The 17,068-nt window shown below is 55.0% G+C and overlaps 1 protein-coding gene across 6 annotated transcripts; it reads right to left on the reverse strand.

The window, feature by feature from the left end:
* Positions 1-1,214: 1,214 nt before the first annotated feature.
* CPT1C (carnitine palmitoyltransferase 1C) lies at positions 1,215-16,968 on the reverse strand. Of its 6 annotated transcripts, none has more exons than XM_080644658.1 (20): positions 16,690-16,938; positions 16,123-16,206; positions 15,849-16,003; positions 13,296-13,435; positions 11,047-11,218; positions 10,728-10,829; positions 10,501-10,638; positions 9,603-9,680; positions 9,307-9,414; positions 9,134-9,218; positions 8,461-8,656; positions 8,168-8,350; positions 7,421-7,526; positions 5,402-5,518; positions 4,715-4,879; positions 3,821-3,955; positions 2,630-2,782; positions 1,972-2,085; positions 1,745-1,837; positions 1,215-1,532 (listed from the first exon to the last, which is right to left on the reverse strand). In XM_080644658.1, the coding sequence occupies exons 3-20, from the start codon at positions 15,987-15,989 to the stop codon at positions 1,386-1,388; spliced, it is 2,373 nt and encodes a 790-aa protein (XP_080500784.1). In that variant the 5' UTR covers positions 15,990-16,003; positions 16,123-16,206; positions 16,690-16,938; the 3' UTR covers positions 1,215-1,385. The 6 variants fall into 6 exon arrangements, with proteins under 6 accessions (XP_080500784.1, XP_080500782.1, XP_080500783.1 ...); XM_080644656.1 differs by having other exon boundaries at positions 3,815-3,955; positions 16,690-16,935; XM_080644657.1 differs by lacking the exon at positions 16,123-16,206 and having other exon boundaries at positions 16,690-16,968.
* Between the last annotated feature and the right edge of the window lie 100 nt (positions 16,969-17,068).

Here is a 17,068-nt window from a genome sequence, read left to right on the forward strand (position 1 = left end):
TCTCTCTCTCTCCCTTTCCCTTCCTCTCTGAAATAAATAAATTAAAAAAAAAAGAATTTAAAGTTTTAGCTCTTACATTTAGGTCTTGAGGAGGGGGACATTTAGGTCTTGGATCCATTTTGAGTTGAGTTTTCTATATGGAGTGAGGTAAGAGTCCAACGTGGTTCTTTTGCATGTGGGTGCCCAGTTTTCCCAGCACCATTTATGGAAAAGGCTGCCCTTTCCCCATTGAGTAATCTTTTTGTTTTTTTTTTTTTAATATATTTTATTGATTTTTTTTATAGAGAGGAAGGGAGAGGGATAGAGAGCTAGAAACATCGATGACAGAGAAACATCAATCAGCCGCCTCCTGCACACCTCCCACTGGGGATGTGCCCGCAACCAAGGTACATGCCCTTGACCGGAATCGAACCCGGGACCCTTCAGTCCGCAGGCCGACGCTCTATCCACTGAGCCAAACTGGTTAGGGCTCCATTGAGTAATCTTGACTCCCTTTGTCAGAGTTCATCTGACCACATAAAGGAGGGTTTATTTCTGGGCTCTCTATTCTATTCCATTGGCCCCTATGCTTGTCTTTATGTCAGTACCACACTATTGTGCTTACAGTAACTTTATAATAAGTTTTGAAATCGGGAAGTGTGAGACCTCCAACTTCTTGCTTCCTTTCCAAGATGGTTTTGGAATTTTCCTATTTCTGCAAAAAATGCCATTGGGATTCTGACGGGGATTGCGTTGAATCTGTAGAATGCTTTGGATAGTACTGACACCTTAGCAATTTTACGTTTTCCCACCCAGGTTCACGGGATATTAACAATTTTTAATTACGTAAGTGGCTCACACGACTGGCTTAAATATTCCTCCAAACACCACGTTAGTTCACTGTATCAATAATATCGCGTTAATTAGACTGGATGAACGAGAATTGGCAAGAGCATTGATAAGACATGTTACCCCCGCCGCCCCCCGGAGTGTGGACAATTGGTGTAGGGGCAGGAGGAACTGGGCTGAGTTTGTGGGTTGTTTGACTGGGACTGGCCTTGGATGGTTTGGTTCGTGTGACTGGAGGTGGGAATGCAGGAAACTGGGCTGGTGCTAGGGGTTGTCACTGCAGTTGTTCTTGTAACTGGGAATTCATGGTTGGGCCTGGGGATGGATGGGGCCTGTCTCCTCCCTCCTCCACCCCTGCCCAGGCCAAGAGTATAGCGATACCACACACCCAGCTCACACATCTTTATTGGACCCGATGTGGGGTTTCCCAACCCAAACAGGGTGCCTCTGTCCTGCACCAGCCCAGCCATAGAGACCCGCCCACGAGTTCCCCAGGAGACTAGGTCCCGACTGGAAGAGATCAAAAGTTGGTGGGTGGCCGGGGTGCCCTGGAGCCCCTAGTGGCAGGGGAGAGATCCACGCCTGTTCCCTGCGTCCTCCTCCCCCAGCCCCCTGCACCCTCGCTTGAGACGCTGCCCCTCCTGGAACAGGGAGGCCACGTCCAGCAGCGCATCCTCGATGTGCTGCCCCAGCCGGTGGGAGTCCTGGAAGGAGAATGGGTCACATCCAGGGGAGCTGGGAGAGGGGCCCCTGCAGGGGGGCTGGGGTCTGAGGGCAAGAGGGCTGGGGACCGAATCCTGGGCTGGGGGGCAGGTCGGGGCTGGGAGTCGGGACTCGGGTTCTGGAGAGGAGGGAGTAGGGGTCCAGACTCCTGGGTCCTGAGGAAGGAGGTGGCGGGTGGTTCGGTTGGTCTCACCGTTTTTGTGCTTGATTTTTTGCTGGAAATGTGGAAGGTGATCGTGTCATCCCCCATGAAGATGTAAGAAACACCATAACCGTGGTCATCCACCTGGAAAGGGACAGAGTGAGGGGAAGAGAAGAGGCCCCGGTGCCTCCCCCACCAGGAGGTAGGCGGCAGGCTGCCAGTGCCCGCCTCCCTCAGGGCCCGGGGTTCAGGGAGCCGGGTCGGCCCATCCCACTCACAGGCCCAAATCCTCCACCGGAGGACACGTAGTCGGGGTAATTGTGGACGTCAAACAGGTGGGTTTGCTGGACAGGGATCTGGCTGGTGGCCAGCTGCCACTGCTCCGAGTGAACCTGAGGGGAGGAGGACGGTCACAGGCCCCCCCCCCCCCCCGAAAAAAAGAGAAAAACAAAGACAAACAGACTCGCAGGTCTGCGCCCCCTCGGCTCCGCTCCACGCCACACAGCCCTCGCCCTCTCTGACCTGCCCCCCTGGCTGCCCGTTTTCCCTAAATCTGCCCCCACGTGCCCTCTGCCCTTCTCCTTCCCGACCACGTCTCTGCTCTTCTGGAACCCGCCCTGCTCTTCTCCCCGCTCCTGACCGCCCCTTTCTCCCCGACCACGCCCACCGCCCAGGCCACGCCCCTTCTCCCAGGTGACGGGCGTCCCTCTCCCTGGGACCAGCCCCGCCCCTTTCTGTCTGTGGCCACGCCCATCTCCCCTTCTCTCCGCCCCCTTTCCCCGGCCTGGCCTCTTTTCCCTTCCCTCTCGCCCCGTCTCCCTAGCTCTCTCCTCTGCTGTTACCTCCTTTTTCCAACATTCCCCCTCCTTGCCCCAAGTGCCTCCCTCCTCCCGCGGTTCACCACTTCCTTCTCTAGCCCTTTCCCTGCACCCCAACCTGATCCAGGAAGGGCGCCTGCAGGTGGAGGAGCTGGGACACGATGTGGAGTGCGAACAGGTGGCGGTCGACGCCCTGCCCGCTCATGGCCGCCTTCAGCAGAGCCTGGTGCTTGTCCACCGCCAGGCGGAACAGGGAGAGGCACTGTGAGTCCTGGGGTCCCCGGGAGGTCACAGGTCATGGAAAAACAGGAAGTGGGCTTACTGCGGGGTCTGTCACACCCCTGGCCTCAACCCAGCTTGTAACACCCCTGCAAGGCAGAGACAGCAGCTCTATTTTACAGATGGAAACGGGCTCAGTGGGGGCAAGTCACCTGCCCAGGGACAGAGCAAAGCAGAGGCAGAGGGGTTCCCAGGTCCCCTGAAACTCCTCCCACTGAGCCGCATAGGCAGTGGGAGAGGGAACAGAGGTGCCTGGGGTGGAGGGGGGTGTCTGAGCAGAGAGGTTATAGAGGGGACAGGAGCAATGGTGCAAATGGAAGTCACAAGGTCACACAGGTTAAATCAGGGGTGGGCAAACTTTTTGACTCAAGGGCCACAATGGTTTCTTAAACTGGACCGGAGGGCCGGAACAAAAGCATGGATGGAGTGTTTGTGTGAACTAATATAAATTCAAAGTAAAGGAGCGGAGGGGAGAGCAAGAGAACCCTCCGCTCTTTTGGCTCCGCGGGCCGGATAGAACAGCTGAACGGGCCGGATCCGGCCCGCAGGCCGTAGTTTGCCCACGGCTGGGTTAAATAATCAAGGCTAAATCATCAGAGGGCTGCATTGTGGCAAAAGGGCTCCCTCTTGGGTGCTCCCCCAGTGTCCTGTGAGACCCCCATTAAAGTCTATATCAGTCCAGCCAGTGTGGCTCAGTGGTTGAGTGTCAACCTATGAACCAGGAGGTCACGGTAGATTCCGGTTCAGGGCACATGCCTGGGTTGCAGGCTCAATCCCCAGTAGGGGGTGTGCAGGAGGCAGCTGATCAATGATCTCGCTCATCATTGATGGTTATCTCTCTCTCTGATATATATATATATCACTCTATGCTGAATTATCTCTGTTTCCCACATCAGTGAGCTCCACAAGGTCAGAGTCCAGGCCTGTCCTCCCTGCCCCTAGCGCCCTCAGCAGGCGCTCCATAAACATCTGCAAGTGCATGAGTGAGGATGTGGACATGACCGAAGCCTCAGAAGAGGCTCACACCCACTGTCTTCTCTCTGTCCTCCATGGCTCTCACAAAGTTGCAGGCTTCCCGCGTGCAAGACCGCACTGTCTCCGTCCGGCCTTCCAGGAACAGGCGAGTCATGGCTGACTCATAAGTCAGGCAGAAGTGACCCCTGTCCTGGGGGACAAGGAGAAGAGGAGCCTGTCATCTGGGCTCAGGAAGCCTTCGCAGACGTGACCCACCTCTGGACCCGCAGCCTCCTCCCGCCCAGCCATGTGTGGTTGGGAGAGAGGAATCAAGATGGCAGACCCGCCCTCCAGTGCGGCTCAGCTGGCTGGGCATCGTCCTGTGCACCAAAAGGTTGCTGGCTCGCCCTGGCTGGTTTGGCTCAGTGGGTAGAGCGTCGGCCCTCGGACTGTAGGGTCCAGCGTTAGATTCTGGTCAAGGGCACGTACCTCAGTTGCAGGTCCATCCTGGCCCTGGTCAGGGTGCATGCGGGAGGCAACCAATCCATGTGTCTCTCTCACATCGATGTTTCTCTCTGTCTCTCCCTGTCCCTTCCACTCTCTCTAAAAAATCAATGGAAAAATATCCTCGGGTGAGGATTAACAACAACAAAAAGGTTGCTGGCTCAATCCCCAGTCAGGGCACATGCAGGGGTTGCAGGCTCCATACCCAGTAGGGGGCAGGCAGGAGGCTGCCGATCAAGGTTTCACTGTCACATCAATGTTTTTCTCTCTCTCCCTCTCCATTCTTCTCTCTCTAAAAATATTAAAGAAAAAAAAAAAAACTACCTCTCGGGGGCGGGGGCGGGGGGGGTGAGATAGTGGACCCACAATGGCCAAGAAGAGTCATGAAAGGGGCTGATGTGGCCCGTCTTGGGGGACCAGGGAACCGAGTTCCTGAGAGGGGGTGGGGTCAGGGAGCCTAACTGACCCGGAAGTGGGCCAGCTGCAAGGCCATCTGGATGAAGCTGTCTGAAGACAGGTGGCAGCGTTTGATGAAGCTCTTGCCGAAGTGGGAGAAGGGAAAGACGTGGCAGTCAGTGTCTCCAGACAAGGTCTTGGCTCCCCTCAGGGCGAGAGAGATGGACAGGTGGATCTGCCAGAGGAGGGAGGGCGGGGAGGCCGGTTAGAGATGGAAGTAAGACGAAGGTTGGGAATGAGGCTGGAAGTGGTGATGGGAATGGAGTTAGGGTTGGGGTGGATCATGGAAATTGGGAATGGAGTTGAAAGGCTAGGTTAAAGGTGGAGACAGGGATGCCATTAAGGCCGGAATGGGGTTGTGGATGGAACGAAGTTAGGGTTGGGGCTGGAGCTGGGATGGAGTTAGGGTTGGGGTTTCAGATGGGTTTGGTGTTGGAAACAGGATTAAATTTAGGATGGTGATGGTGTTGGGATGGAGATGAGTTTGGGGTGGGGATGGAGTTGGGGCAGGACTGGATCAAGAGATGAGGTTGGGGTTGAGGATGGCATTGGTGGTGGGGATAGGGTTAGAGTTGGGGTTGGGGCTGGAGTAGGGGATGAGGTTGGTCTCAAGGTTGAGTTTGGGGGTGAGAGTGAGTTTAGAGTCAAAACCAGGAATTTGGGGACTTGGAGGAGAGGCCCGGAAACCCAGACTCACCTTGTCTGGGAGGTCCCAGTATAGCCGCTGGGGCCGGGGCAGTGAGGGCTCAGGGTGGCCCTTGCAGTGGCCGTCCACCGAGTAGCCCAGCTGAAAGCATTCTGTGGCCAGAGTGAACTGTGTACAAATGCAGGCGGTTAGCGTCCCTCCCTCCCTCTGGCCCATCTAACCGGGACCTCTTGGACCAGGCCCTTTTGAGCCTGGGGTCAGTCCCTGAGAAGGAGAAACCCCTGACGTTCACAAGTGGGCTCTCAGGTTCAAGTCCATCGAGAGCCAGAGTAATGCTAATACCCAATGGCGCTTCCTATCCCTGACCTTCTGACAGGTTCAGAGAGCACCAATGGCTGCCCAGCCCTCCCGAGGACCACCCCTCAGCGTCCATTCTGATTGAGCAGGGCCCACACCCTGCTTTTTTTTTATTATTTTTTTTTATATATTTTATTGATTTTTTTACAGAGCGGGAGAGAGAGTTAGAAACATCGATGAGAGAGAACATCGATCAGCTGCCTCCTGCACACCTCCTACTGGGGATGTGCCCGCAACCAAGGTACATGCCCTTGACCGGAATCGAACCTGGGACCCTTCAGTCCACAGACCGACGCTCTATCCACTGAGCCAAACCAGTTAGGGCATCACGGGTCATTCTTGATGTGGGCCCTTTCGCATGGCAGGCCTGGGAGCTGAGCTCATGGCTGGAGCCTGCGGTGGCCTCGGGCCTGTATTATTGTTAAATATTGCTAAATATTTTATTTTTTTAAAAAATATATTTTTACTAATTTCAGAGAGGAAAGGAAAGGAAGATAGGAATACCAATGATGAGAAAGAATCATTGATCGGCTGCCTCCTGTACGCCCCCCACTGGGGATGGAGCCCCCAACCCAGGCATGTGCCCTGACTGGGAAGCAAACCGTGACCTCCTGGTTCATAGGTTGACACTCCACCACTAGCCACGCTGGCCGGGCCTGCTAAATATTTTAATCAACCCTGATCGAGCACCTGCTACCCTCCAGCCTGGCATTTCTCTTTATCTTACTCTATGCGACATCTCCTTGCTCAACGTGGACATACGGAGATGATATGTGGACGTGAACAGTCTGAGGGTCTGGCGAGGGACTGAATTGTGTCTCATTTACCCATACCATCTGAGCGAAGAAATTCCCATTTTACAAACGAGAAACAGGCACAGGAGAGTCTGCGCTGATCTGGGCTGCTCCCGAGATCTGGAGGGGCCTCCCTCCCCTCACATCCTCCTCCCCACCCTGGCCCGTCCAGCCCTCATGCAGCACTGGAGACCAGGCGATGGGCGGCAGGCACCACAGCCTTTGACTTAAAATGAAATAAAATAGCGGAGGTTCTCAGGACTGGATGGGACTTACACTTAAAAGGAGCCCCGACTGGTATGGCTCAGTGGATAGAGCGTCGGCCTGCGGACTCAAGGGTCCCAGGTTCGATTCCGGTCAAGGGCATGTACCTTGGTCACGGGCACATCCCCAGTAGGGAGTGTGCAGGAGGCAGCTGATTGATGTTTCTCTCTCATCGATGTTTCTAACTCTCTATCCCTCTCCCTTCCTCTCTGTAAAAAATCAATAAAATATATATTTTTTAAAATTGGGTAATCTTAAAAAAAGAAAAAAAAAGGTTAAAGGAAACCCAGCCTTTCGCGGGATGGAGGGGAAACTCAGGCACAGGGGAGGGAGTAACTTGCGAAAGGCCGCACAGCCAAGCTGAGAGGCGGTTCCTACTCAGCGATGATGTGATTCAAAGGCCCACCCTGTTCTGGCCTCAGAACATTCTGGATTCACAGTCCTGCTCTGCAGCTCCTGGCTCTGTGACTGGGCAAATCAGCTTCCTTCTCTGAGTCCCAACTGTCCACCCCAGGCCTGCTTTGCTGGGTGGCCCTGGCCGGTCTCTCCTCTCTCTGAGCCTCCGCTTTTCCTCTGACACTAAGTCCCGGGGGAGGAAGGTCTCTGGAAATGGGGGTGGTGGTCCGGGGAGGGGGTGGTCCCCCGACTGCCCTACCTCCCACATGTGCCCTGAGACCGGGCAGTCTGCCCACGAGTGCTCCACGCTGAGGCCCAGCTTCCCATTGGAGAAGACGATGAGAGTGAAGGACTTGTCATACCAGCTGCAGGGGAGAGGTCAGAGAGGTCAACAAAGAGCGGGGGCCCAGGAGGGAAGTCGGGGTGCTCTGAGGGACCTGTGGGGGTTTCCGGGTGGGGAGACTTTTCTGGAATCAGGGCTGGTGTGGGATCTCGAAGAGGGCGGGGCCTCCAACTGGTGGCTCTGGATGGGCGCTGAGGATTTTGAGAGAAGTACCTGGGAAGGTGCAAGGCTCAGGGGGTGCTGGGAGGTCAGGGCGCGTTCCCAGGGGCTCAGAGACCAGGATGACTGGTGGGCATCTAGGAAGTTCTCTGAGGGTCTCTAGGTCTTGGGTTTAGGATGGCAGCATTCAGGTCTGGAGGTTCCGGGGTTCTGAGTCTGAGTCTGAGATCCCAGGCTTGGGGTCCGGGCTCTGGGGATCTCTGGGTCTAAGGGTCCAGGTCTGGGACCTGGGGTTCCAGGGTCTGGGTCTAGGGTTCTCTGGGTCGGAGGTCCCCAGGTCGCAAGGCATTGAGTCTGGGGTTCTCAGATCAAGGGGGCCTCTGGGTCTGGAGGTGCCCCAGGACTGGGGTTCAGGGTCTGTGTGTCTAGGGCCCAGAGTATTAGGTCCAAACACGGGGTTCCGGTCGCAGGTCGGGGTGGGGTTCAGGTCCCGGGCTGACTCACCGGTCGTGGCCCCGGCCAGCCAGCAGGGCGTGGGCGTAGGCGTCCAAGGAGGCCGCGGGGTCCTCCCGGGTGAGCCCCGCGGGCTCCGAGTCCAGCGAGACAAAGAAAGCGGCCCCTTCCACAGCCTCCAGGGCCTCCCCCGCGCGGCTCTTCAGGGATCTCCGCGCCTGCGCCCACAGGTCCCTGTCGGGGGACGTGCCTGAGCCCCGGACCCTGCCCAGCCTCCATCGGCCCACAACCTCGGGGTGGCGGGGTGGCGGCGGCGCCTTTGCGCCCCTGCCCTCCCCCCTCACCTGGGCGCCGCGGTCAGGGCCGCCAGGTGCTCCTCGTGGGGGCAGGCGGGCGATGGGTCGTCCAGGATTCGCTGAAACTGCTGCTCCAGGGCGCGCGGGGACAGCAGGCCGCTCGGGGAGTGGGTGCCCACGCGGAAGAACCGGCCCCGGTGGAAGACGGCCACGTGCCGGCTGTCACGGAGGTGGCGGAGGTGGTCTTGGGGTGGGTGGGCAGAGTGTGGAGGCAGGAGGGTTGGAAACATTAACAATAAGAATAGCAACCACGCCCTGGCTGGCTTGGCTCAGTGGCTAAAGCGTCGGCCTGCAGACCGAAGGGTCTCAGGTTGGATTCGGGTCAAGGGCACAAGCCCGGGTTGCGGGCTGGATCCCCAGTGCGGGATGTGCAGGAGGCAGCCGATGGATGATTCTCTCATCATTGATGTTTCTATCTCTCTCTCCCTCTCCCTTCCTCTTGGAAATCAATAAAAATATATATAGATATTTTTAAAAAAAGACTGATTCCTTATTCCATTTGAGAGATGGGGCGGCGGAGGCCCAGAGAGGGTGACTTGCTCAAGGTCACACAGCGAGGAAAATGGCGCTGGGATGCAACCCGGGCGGCGGGCTCCAGAGCACATGCTCTTGCCTGCCTCCCTGTCCCGCCTTCGAGAGCCGGGAGGGGAGCGGGTCTCACCTTTCTGGACCCCAGGAACCCGCGTGGTGTTGAATATCTTCTCATACTGGGCGGAGCACAAGGGCCGCATTCCCATCAGCAAAGTCTGCAGGAGACCGTGGCTCTGGAACTGCTCCCCAGGGCCCACGCAGCCACAGGACCACGGCCTCTGTCCCCAGGGGCGGCCCTCTTACCGGCAGGATCTCCTGGCGGTTCAGGCGGTGGCGGTAGAGGAGCAGGGCGTGCACAGCGTTTCCCGCGCGAGCAGCCTGGACGGGTGTGGGCGTGACATACAGGAAGTCCTGGGAGCCGAGGAGGAGACAGCAAAATGCCTGGGGTCAGGTTTGCCCCTGATCCCCAAAGACAGGTCCTGCCCCCAACCAAGGGCGAATGGTGAATTCAAGACTGTGATTTGGGTCACTGCCCCTAAACCCCACATTTTATGAGCCCTACTCCCTCCTCAGCTCCTAGCCCCCTTCTCCCCTCTCACCATCATATAATAGTTGCTATTCACCATCAGCGAGTTGCGGGAGCGAAGGTACACAAACTCTTCCCACCAGTCACTGACCTGGGAATGGGTCACAGAGACATGAAGCTGGGGTGACTGGGCCAATGCAGGGAGAGACAGTGGGAGGATCCAGCCACCCAAGACTTTACTGTGTCTAACAGGGAGGGCAGAGCCCAATGCAGGAGGCCAGCCTGATCAGTAACTAGCAATAACCTAGAAGCTATACTCATGCTATGGAATATTATGCAGCTGTTAAAAAGAACAAGGCATTACTGACACAGAGTGAACACCAAGGTGTGCTGCCAATGGCAAAGGCTGGGCACACAACAAGATACGTTTATTGATCCCATCTGAGATTTAAAAAAACCCAACCAGGCCCTAACCAGTTTGGCTCAGTAGATAGAGCATCAGTCTGCGGACTGAAGGGTCTCAGGTTCGATTCTGGTCAAGGGCACGTGCCTGGGTTGCGGTCTTGATCCCCAGTGGGGGGCGTGCAGGAAGCAAACGATCAATGATTCTCTCTCATCATTGATGTTTCTATCTCTCCCTCTCCCTTCCTCTCTGAAATCAATAAAAAAATATATTTTTAAAAAAGAACATCAGAGCATGGAGAGAGCGGCTCACACTGTTGGCAGACGACTGAGTGTTCAGAGTACTGGAGAGTGCAGAGGAGCTTGGAATATTGGAGCATCTGGGGCTGGGTTTCTATCATTGGAGCGTGGGGGCGGGGCTGATTGAGTATGGGGCGGGGCTCAGAATGCCCGGTGTCTAGGGCCTCCAATCGCCGCAGGGCCTAGGGGTTGTGGGTGGGGCGTAGGGCGGGGCGTAACCCTGCCAGGGGAATGCGCTCAGACCTTTGCCTTCCCCACAAGGGACTCACGTAATTGGACGCCCACCAGGACTTGAGCTGCAGGTACCACTGCAGCAGCGACGCCTGCAGCCTCAGGAATTCCTGAGCCAGGCCCGCCGTCCAGTCGAAATCCTCGTCCGAAAGGACAGGCCTGACGGACTCCAGGTACTGAGGGAAGAGGCGGAGAAATAGGTAGGTCACACCCCAAGCCCGCCCCACCCGCCCGCCTCTCCTCCCATTCCCAGGGACCGGCCCACCTTGCGCACGGTGTCCTGCACGGAGGGCACCGGCTGGCGCGGCAGGGAGCGCTGGTAACTGAAGAGCATTGGGTGGCGGCCGGAGAAGATGCGGACCAGGGCCTGGGGAAGTGGGAATTGTGGGTCATTAAACCCCTCACTGAAGCTGGAGACCTGGGTGAGGTGTATGTGGCAACCCACAGAGCAAATGGGACAGATATCGCCCCCCCCCCCCAAAAGGGGGATAGAGACCCAGAGAGACGGGGACAGAGACCCAGGGAGAGGGGGACAGAGAAGTAAGCCCCCACAGGGCCCGAGCAGGGCTCTGCCCCTCACATACCAGCCAAGTCTTGGTGGGTGAGGACATGGCTCCATGGGGTTCGAGGAGCCAGCCGTGGTAGGACAGTAGCAGCCTCAGAGCCACGTGAAGTGTGAAGATCAGGGCTCCCCACAGGCACGAAGCAAACAGTGCAGCCGCCAGGACCCCTCGAAGCCTGTGGTGCTGTCCACCCCTGGGCGGAGAGAGAGGAAGGGCTGGGTCTCCTGGCCTCAGAACCCCGGCCCCTCCAGCCTTACGGGGCCCCTCCCTTCCTAATATTCTCTCACTGGTCTCCTGGCTGTTGGAGGCTTATCTTGTAGAACTAGAGTCAGTCAGAGAGTCCAGTTTCCTCTTTTGTGAAGGAGGCAGGATCCTCTCTCAGCACCCTCCTCCTCCAAGGACTGTGGGGACCCCAAGCTTCTAAAATCACTTCTCATGGTCTCATGGAAATTGGTAGGTGCTTAATAAGTGGTATTTCTATTAAAAGGACACTTTTCCCTCCCAGAAAGCAATTATTCTCTCAGTGCGGTTCTCAAACTGTGGGCCTTGGACCAGAGCAGTGGTCGGCAAACTCATTAGTCAACAGAGCCAAATATCAACAGTACAGCGATTGAAATTTCTTTTGAGAGCCAAATTTTTTATTTTTTTATTTTTTATTTTATTTTTTTATTTTTTATTTTTTAAAAATATATTTTATTGATTTTTTACAGAGAGGAAGGGAGAGGGATAGAGAGTTAGAAACATCGATGAGAGAGAAACATCGATCAGCTGCCTTCTGCACACCCCCTACTGGGGATGTGCCTGCAACCAAGGTACATGCCCTTGACCGGAATCGAACCTGGGACCTTTCAGTCCGCAGGCCGACGCTCTATCCACTGAGCCAAACCAGTTAGGGCGAGAGCCAAATTTTTTAAACTTAAACTTCTAATGCCACTTCTTCAAAATAGACTCGCCCAGGCCATGGTATTTTGTGGAAGAGCCACACTCAAGGGGCCAAAGAGCCGCATGTGGCTCGCGAGCCGCAGTTTGCCGACCGCTGGACCAGAGCATCAGCTGCATCTGGGAGCTTGCTGGGAATGCGATTCCTGGGCCCACCCAGACCTAAGAAGACAATCTGTTGGGTTGGGGTCCAATAATCAGTGTTGGTTTGTTTTTTAAATGTTTTTATTGAGTCTAGAGAGAGGGGAAGAGAGAGAGAGAAAAGCATCAAAGTGAGAGAGAAACATCGACTGGATGTCTCCCGAATGCCCTCGACCAGGGATGGAACCTGCAACCCGGGCATGTGCCCTGACCAGGAATCGAACCAGCAACCATTCAGTGCATGGGACAACACCCAACCAATTGAGCCACACCGGCCAGGGCAGCAATCAGTGCTACCTTTTTAAAATATGTTTTTATTGATTTTAGAGAGAGAAGAGGGGAGAGGAAGAGGGAGATAGGAACATAGGTGAGAGATATTGACTGGCTGCCTCCTGCATGCACCCCCACTGGAGATGGAGCCCACAACCCAGGCACATGCCCTGCTTGGGAATCAAACTGGGGACCTCTTGGTTCATGGGTCAATGCCCAACCACTGAGCCACACCGGCTGGGCAGCAATCGGTGTTTGAACAAGCCTTCCCAGGTGGTTCCAAATTAAACTCAAGTTTAGGAAACTGACCTACAGTAAACCAACATGTTTGCAACGTTGCTAACCGACATGGGAGCAAATCCCACCCGGAGGAGCTGGGGGAGTCACTCCCCACTATGCAAAGGCTAAATCTAGTCTTCCTGGAAATTTCTACCTCCAAGCCAAGATCAGGCCTTTGGAGCCGTCTGCCCCAAATCTGCCTTCTTCCCTAGGGGCACTTATGCAGGAGTTAGACCCTGCCGCTTCACCGTGATCTGCTTGCCAAATCTTTCCCAAAGCCGACAGCAACAACTGTAATATTACAACCAGTCCCATTTAACAACCTCCTGGATAAAGTCTCTTACCTAAAAGTACACCATCAGAGACTAGCAGAGTTCACACTCGCATTAGTATACATAACCATATCTGAGACATTTTCTAGTTTGTCACCATCCCTCTTAACAAGAAGCAGCCAGGATGGAAAGAAGAGAGGAAAAGCACCTCCTTTTTTATTGATGCCATACCTTTAGTAATCTGTCCCAAAGTAAGTCTCAGAGGTTACTTTTCTTTAGAGGTTACTTTTCTTTAGCACACTGATAGAGAAACTTACGAGGTGGGGGGAAAGGAACTAGGGAGGTTACTGGGCTGAAGTGGGAACTCACCAGTCTGGCAGCAACTCTTTAATCTTCTCCGTCAGTCCTAGGGAAGGATCCAGCTGGAGGAACCAGGCGAGCTGGATTGCACTGAAGAGGAAGAGCCAGCTGAGGGGGCTGGCAGGGAACACACCAGTGAGAAAGTCATTCTGTGGGGAAGAAAGAGCATCCATTCAGTCGCATTCTCTAAGCACAATCCTTAGATATTGATTGAGCATCCAGCGTGGGCTGGGTTCTGAGCTGGGTGCTCAAGACCCAGTGGGCAGCAGACTGAGTCTATCCTCAGGGAGGTCAGTCAAGAATGAAGCGAGTGCTAATGGCAGTAGACAAGGCACAGGAGCCCTGTGGTGGCAGGTTGCTCACCCTGAGGGAGTCAGGGAGGGCTTCCTGGAGGAGGTTACTCTCAGGAAGGACCTGGAAGACAAAATCATCCCCCAGACAGAGGAGCATCTGGAACTCAGTAGGCCTTCTGGAACTACCTGGCCGTGGAATGAATGAGGAATGAATGAAAGTGCTGGGTTGTTAATCAGATTCCTAGAAAAGGGTGAACAAGATAATTAACACTTAATGAGCACTTACTACATGCCAGGTGCCCTTTACAAGGCTTACCTCTTTAAATCCTCCCACAACCCTGAGAAGTAGGTACTAAGATTATCTTATTTTACATTAAAAATAAGTCCCTGCCAAAACCGGTTTGGCTCAGTGGATAGAGCGTCAGCCTGCGGACTGAAAGGTCCCAGGTTCGATTCCGGTCAAGGGCACGTAACTTGGTTGCGGGCACATCCCCAGTAGGAGGTGTGCAGGAGGCAGCTGATCGATGTTTCTCTCTCATCGATGTTTCTAACTCTCTATCCCTCTTCCTTCCTCTCTGTAAAAAATCAATAAAATATTAAAAAAAAAAAAGTAAGCCCTAGTGGGTTTGGCTCAGTGGATAGAGCATCAGCCTGTGGACTGAAGGGTCCTGGGTTCGAATCCAGTCAAGGGCACATGCCTTGGGTGCAGGCTCCTCTCTGGCCCGGGCCCTGATCTGGGCTTGTGCAAGGAGGCAACCAATCGATGTGTTTCTATCACATCAATATCTCTCTCTGTCTTTCCCTCTTCCACTCTCTAAAAACCAATGGAAAAATATCCTTGGATGAGGCTTTAAAACAACCAAACAAACAAACAAAAATCCAACATAGCTTCAAGATCACAGAGAGCAAAGTTAAGACAGGATAAAAGCTACCACCGTGCCCTAACTGGTTTGGCTCAGTGGGTAGAGCATCGGCCTATGGACTGGAAGGTCCCAGGTTCGATTCCGGTCAAGGGCATGTACCTTGGTTGTGGGCACATCCCCAGTGGGGAGTGTGCAGGAGGCAGCTGATCGATGTTTCTAACTCTCTATCCCTCTCTCTTCCTCTCTGTAAAAAATCAATAAAATGTATAAAAAAAAAAAAGCTACCACCGACCATTAGCTGGGACAGCACCAGCCAGGCTCAAGCGACCTCTTTCTCTCTTCTTCCCACATTTATCGAACAGGAGGGCCTCAGAATCAGGCTTTAGAACTTGGGCTCTGGAGTCCCACCCTCTGCTCTGCCACTAACTGGCAAGCACGTGACCTCTCGGTGTCCTCACCTGTAGAATGGGAGCATTCTCGGAACTTGCCTCGCAGAGCTGTCACAAGGGCGGGATGAGACAATGTCATTCCACAAACGCTAATTGGGGCCCTACGGCAGTGACAAGATAGCAAGATTCCTGCGGTCACGGGGACAGAGATAATGCCTGCATAAGTGAAGGACTTAGTGCAGAGTGTCAGACAGCGCTAGGTCGCTGGAGAAAAATAAAGCAGAGAAGGGGCCTGGGCAAGGGCCCGCATGGCACAGCTCAGAGCCAGGCACTCAGCAGGTGCTCAATAAATGTTACTACAGTGATCCTTTCTATTGCTACTCTACCTCCTTGGGGATTTATTTACTTGACAGTCTTCCTTTGGCTTGGCAGGTAACATTACAGGCAAATGTGGTTATTTTGTTTCTTTTTTTTGTTGTTAATCCTCACCTGAGGATATTTTTTTCATTGCTTTTCAGAGAGAGAGAGAGAGAGAGAGAGAGAGAGAGAGAGAGAGAGAGAGAGAGAAACATTGATTGAGAGTGACACATCAACTAGTTACCTCCCGCACGCACCTGGACCAGGGGTGGGGAGTAAACTGTAACCCAGGTTACACTCAACCACTGAGCCACCCCTGCCCGGCGGCAGCACCCATTTTAAAGCCTGGAGATGAAAGGGAAAGATGAGAAGTGTACCATGGAAGGGGACTGAGTTCTAGAAATGGGGGTGCAAGTTGTGTTTGGAGGTGTGGGGAAAGTGGGGGTCCCAGAGTGGGTGCAAGCGGTAAATAGGGGTTCCCAGTGGGTGAGGTTGAGGATCCCTGAAGTGAGCCACAGACCAGAAAATAGCTTTAAGAAGTCCTGGAAGTGGACAGATTTCCCAGAAGTGGGGCCACCTGGATGCCAGAGGTGGGCCTCAGGCATCCCGGAAACAGGTAACAGGATCCCCGGAAGGAAACCAATCAGCAGCCCTCCTCACCCAGAACCGGGAGAGATGCCTTTTCCAAGAACGCAGTCCGGACAGATAGATCTCCTGCAGCACCGAGGCACTGAGGTCCGCTTCCGCCCCGTCCGAGGTCAGTGAGGGTCGGAAGCCCACGGCTTGGTGCGCTTCAGCCATGTCCCGCTGGGCCCCTGGGAGGAGGACAGAGAGTCACTCTCTAAGTCCCCAGCTCGCTGCTCCCTCAGAACCAGGAGTCCAGGACCCCAGCCCCCTCCTCCCGCAGACCCAGGAATATAGGACGCCAACTCACCCTTCCTAAGCACCTGGGGATCTGAGGATCTTGAGGGTCCCCGCCAGACACTCGGTGTTGGGGGGGAACCTCAGTTGGGGACCTCTGTGAATACACACAAAGGCGGGAGGGCTAACTCGCGTTTACCTCTCTTGTGGCTCTGCTGAGAATGTGGTGCGGGGGCAGTGTCTCCTCCCAATATAGGACTTTCAAAATTCGGGAGTGGAAGGGGGGAAATCCGTCCAGGGTGAGTTACTGGGTCTCCGAGAAAAATATTAGTCCTAGACCCATTTGAAACAAACACCTGCCCGACGCTGACACTGTCCACCCCATTTCCGTTTCCCATTCCAAGGCCGGGGTGGGTGGTGGTGGGGGGGAACTGTCTATAAATGCATCCACTCTGGGTTGGCCCAGCGTCCCCTCCCCCTCAACAGGGGCTAGAGGGGATGGGGGAGGGAGCACTCTACTGCGCATGCCTCGCAGCCAGGGATGCTTCGAGGACAAGTGATGGAGAAGCTCGTATGCCCAACCTAAGACACAGGCCTCCAGCCCCCGCTGTAGCTCGGTCCCCTCCCGTCCCGTACTTACTACGCTGAGTAGGGGGTCCGCCGATAGGATCCTGGGGACCAAGCCGGATTACACCTCCCCGACCCCCGATTTGGAGCGCCAGGCCTGTCTCCCACTTGCATAGAGATATGCAACCCAGTGCGACGAGTCCACGATTTGGTCGATGGGCTTCAGGAGTTCCTGCACGCCCCGGATCATCCAACACCCAGGAACCCCGATTTCTGTCTCGCGTGTGCCTCTCCTGGTATTCAAGTCCCTGGTTTTATCCCCGCCCCCTTCCAATCTCGGCTTTCTATCCCCGCCCCCTTCCAATTGCTCTGCGTTCTATCCCCGCCCCTTCGAATCCCAGCTTCCAATCCCCTCCCAGCGTTGAATCCCTAGCCGTCTCTCTCTACCCCGC

The sequence above is a fragment of the Plecotus auritus genome (genome assembly GCF_963455305.1).
Source record: "Plecotus auritus genome assembly, chromosome: 10".
Classification (NCBI taxonomy): domain Eukaryota; kingdom Metazoa; phylum Chordata; class Mammalia; order Chiroptera; family Vespertilionidae; genus Plecotus; species Plecotus auritus.

Coding starts and splice junctions, on each gene's coding strand:
- CPT1C (XM_080644655.1), bottom strand. CDS start 15,989: ATGGCTGAAGCGCACCAAGCCGTGGGCTTCCGACCCTCACTGACCTCG. Junction 2,086..2,629: donor AGGCGCCCTTCCTGGATCAG/GTTGGGGTGCAG, acceptor TCCTCCCCTCAG/GTTCACTCGGAGCAGTGGCA. Junction 1,533..1,744: donor AAAAATCAAGCACAAAAACG/GTGAGACCAACC, acceptor TTCTCCTTCCAG/GACTCCCACCGGCTGGGGCA.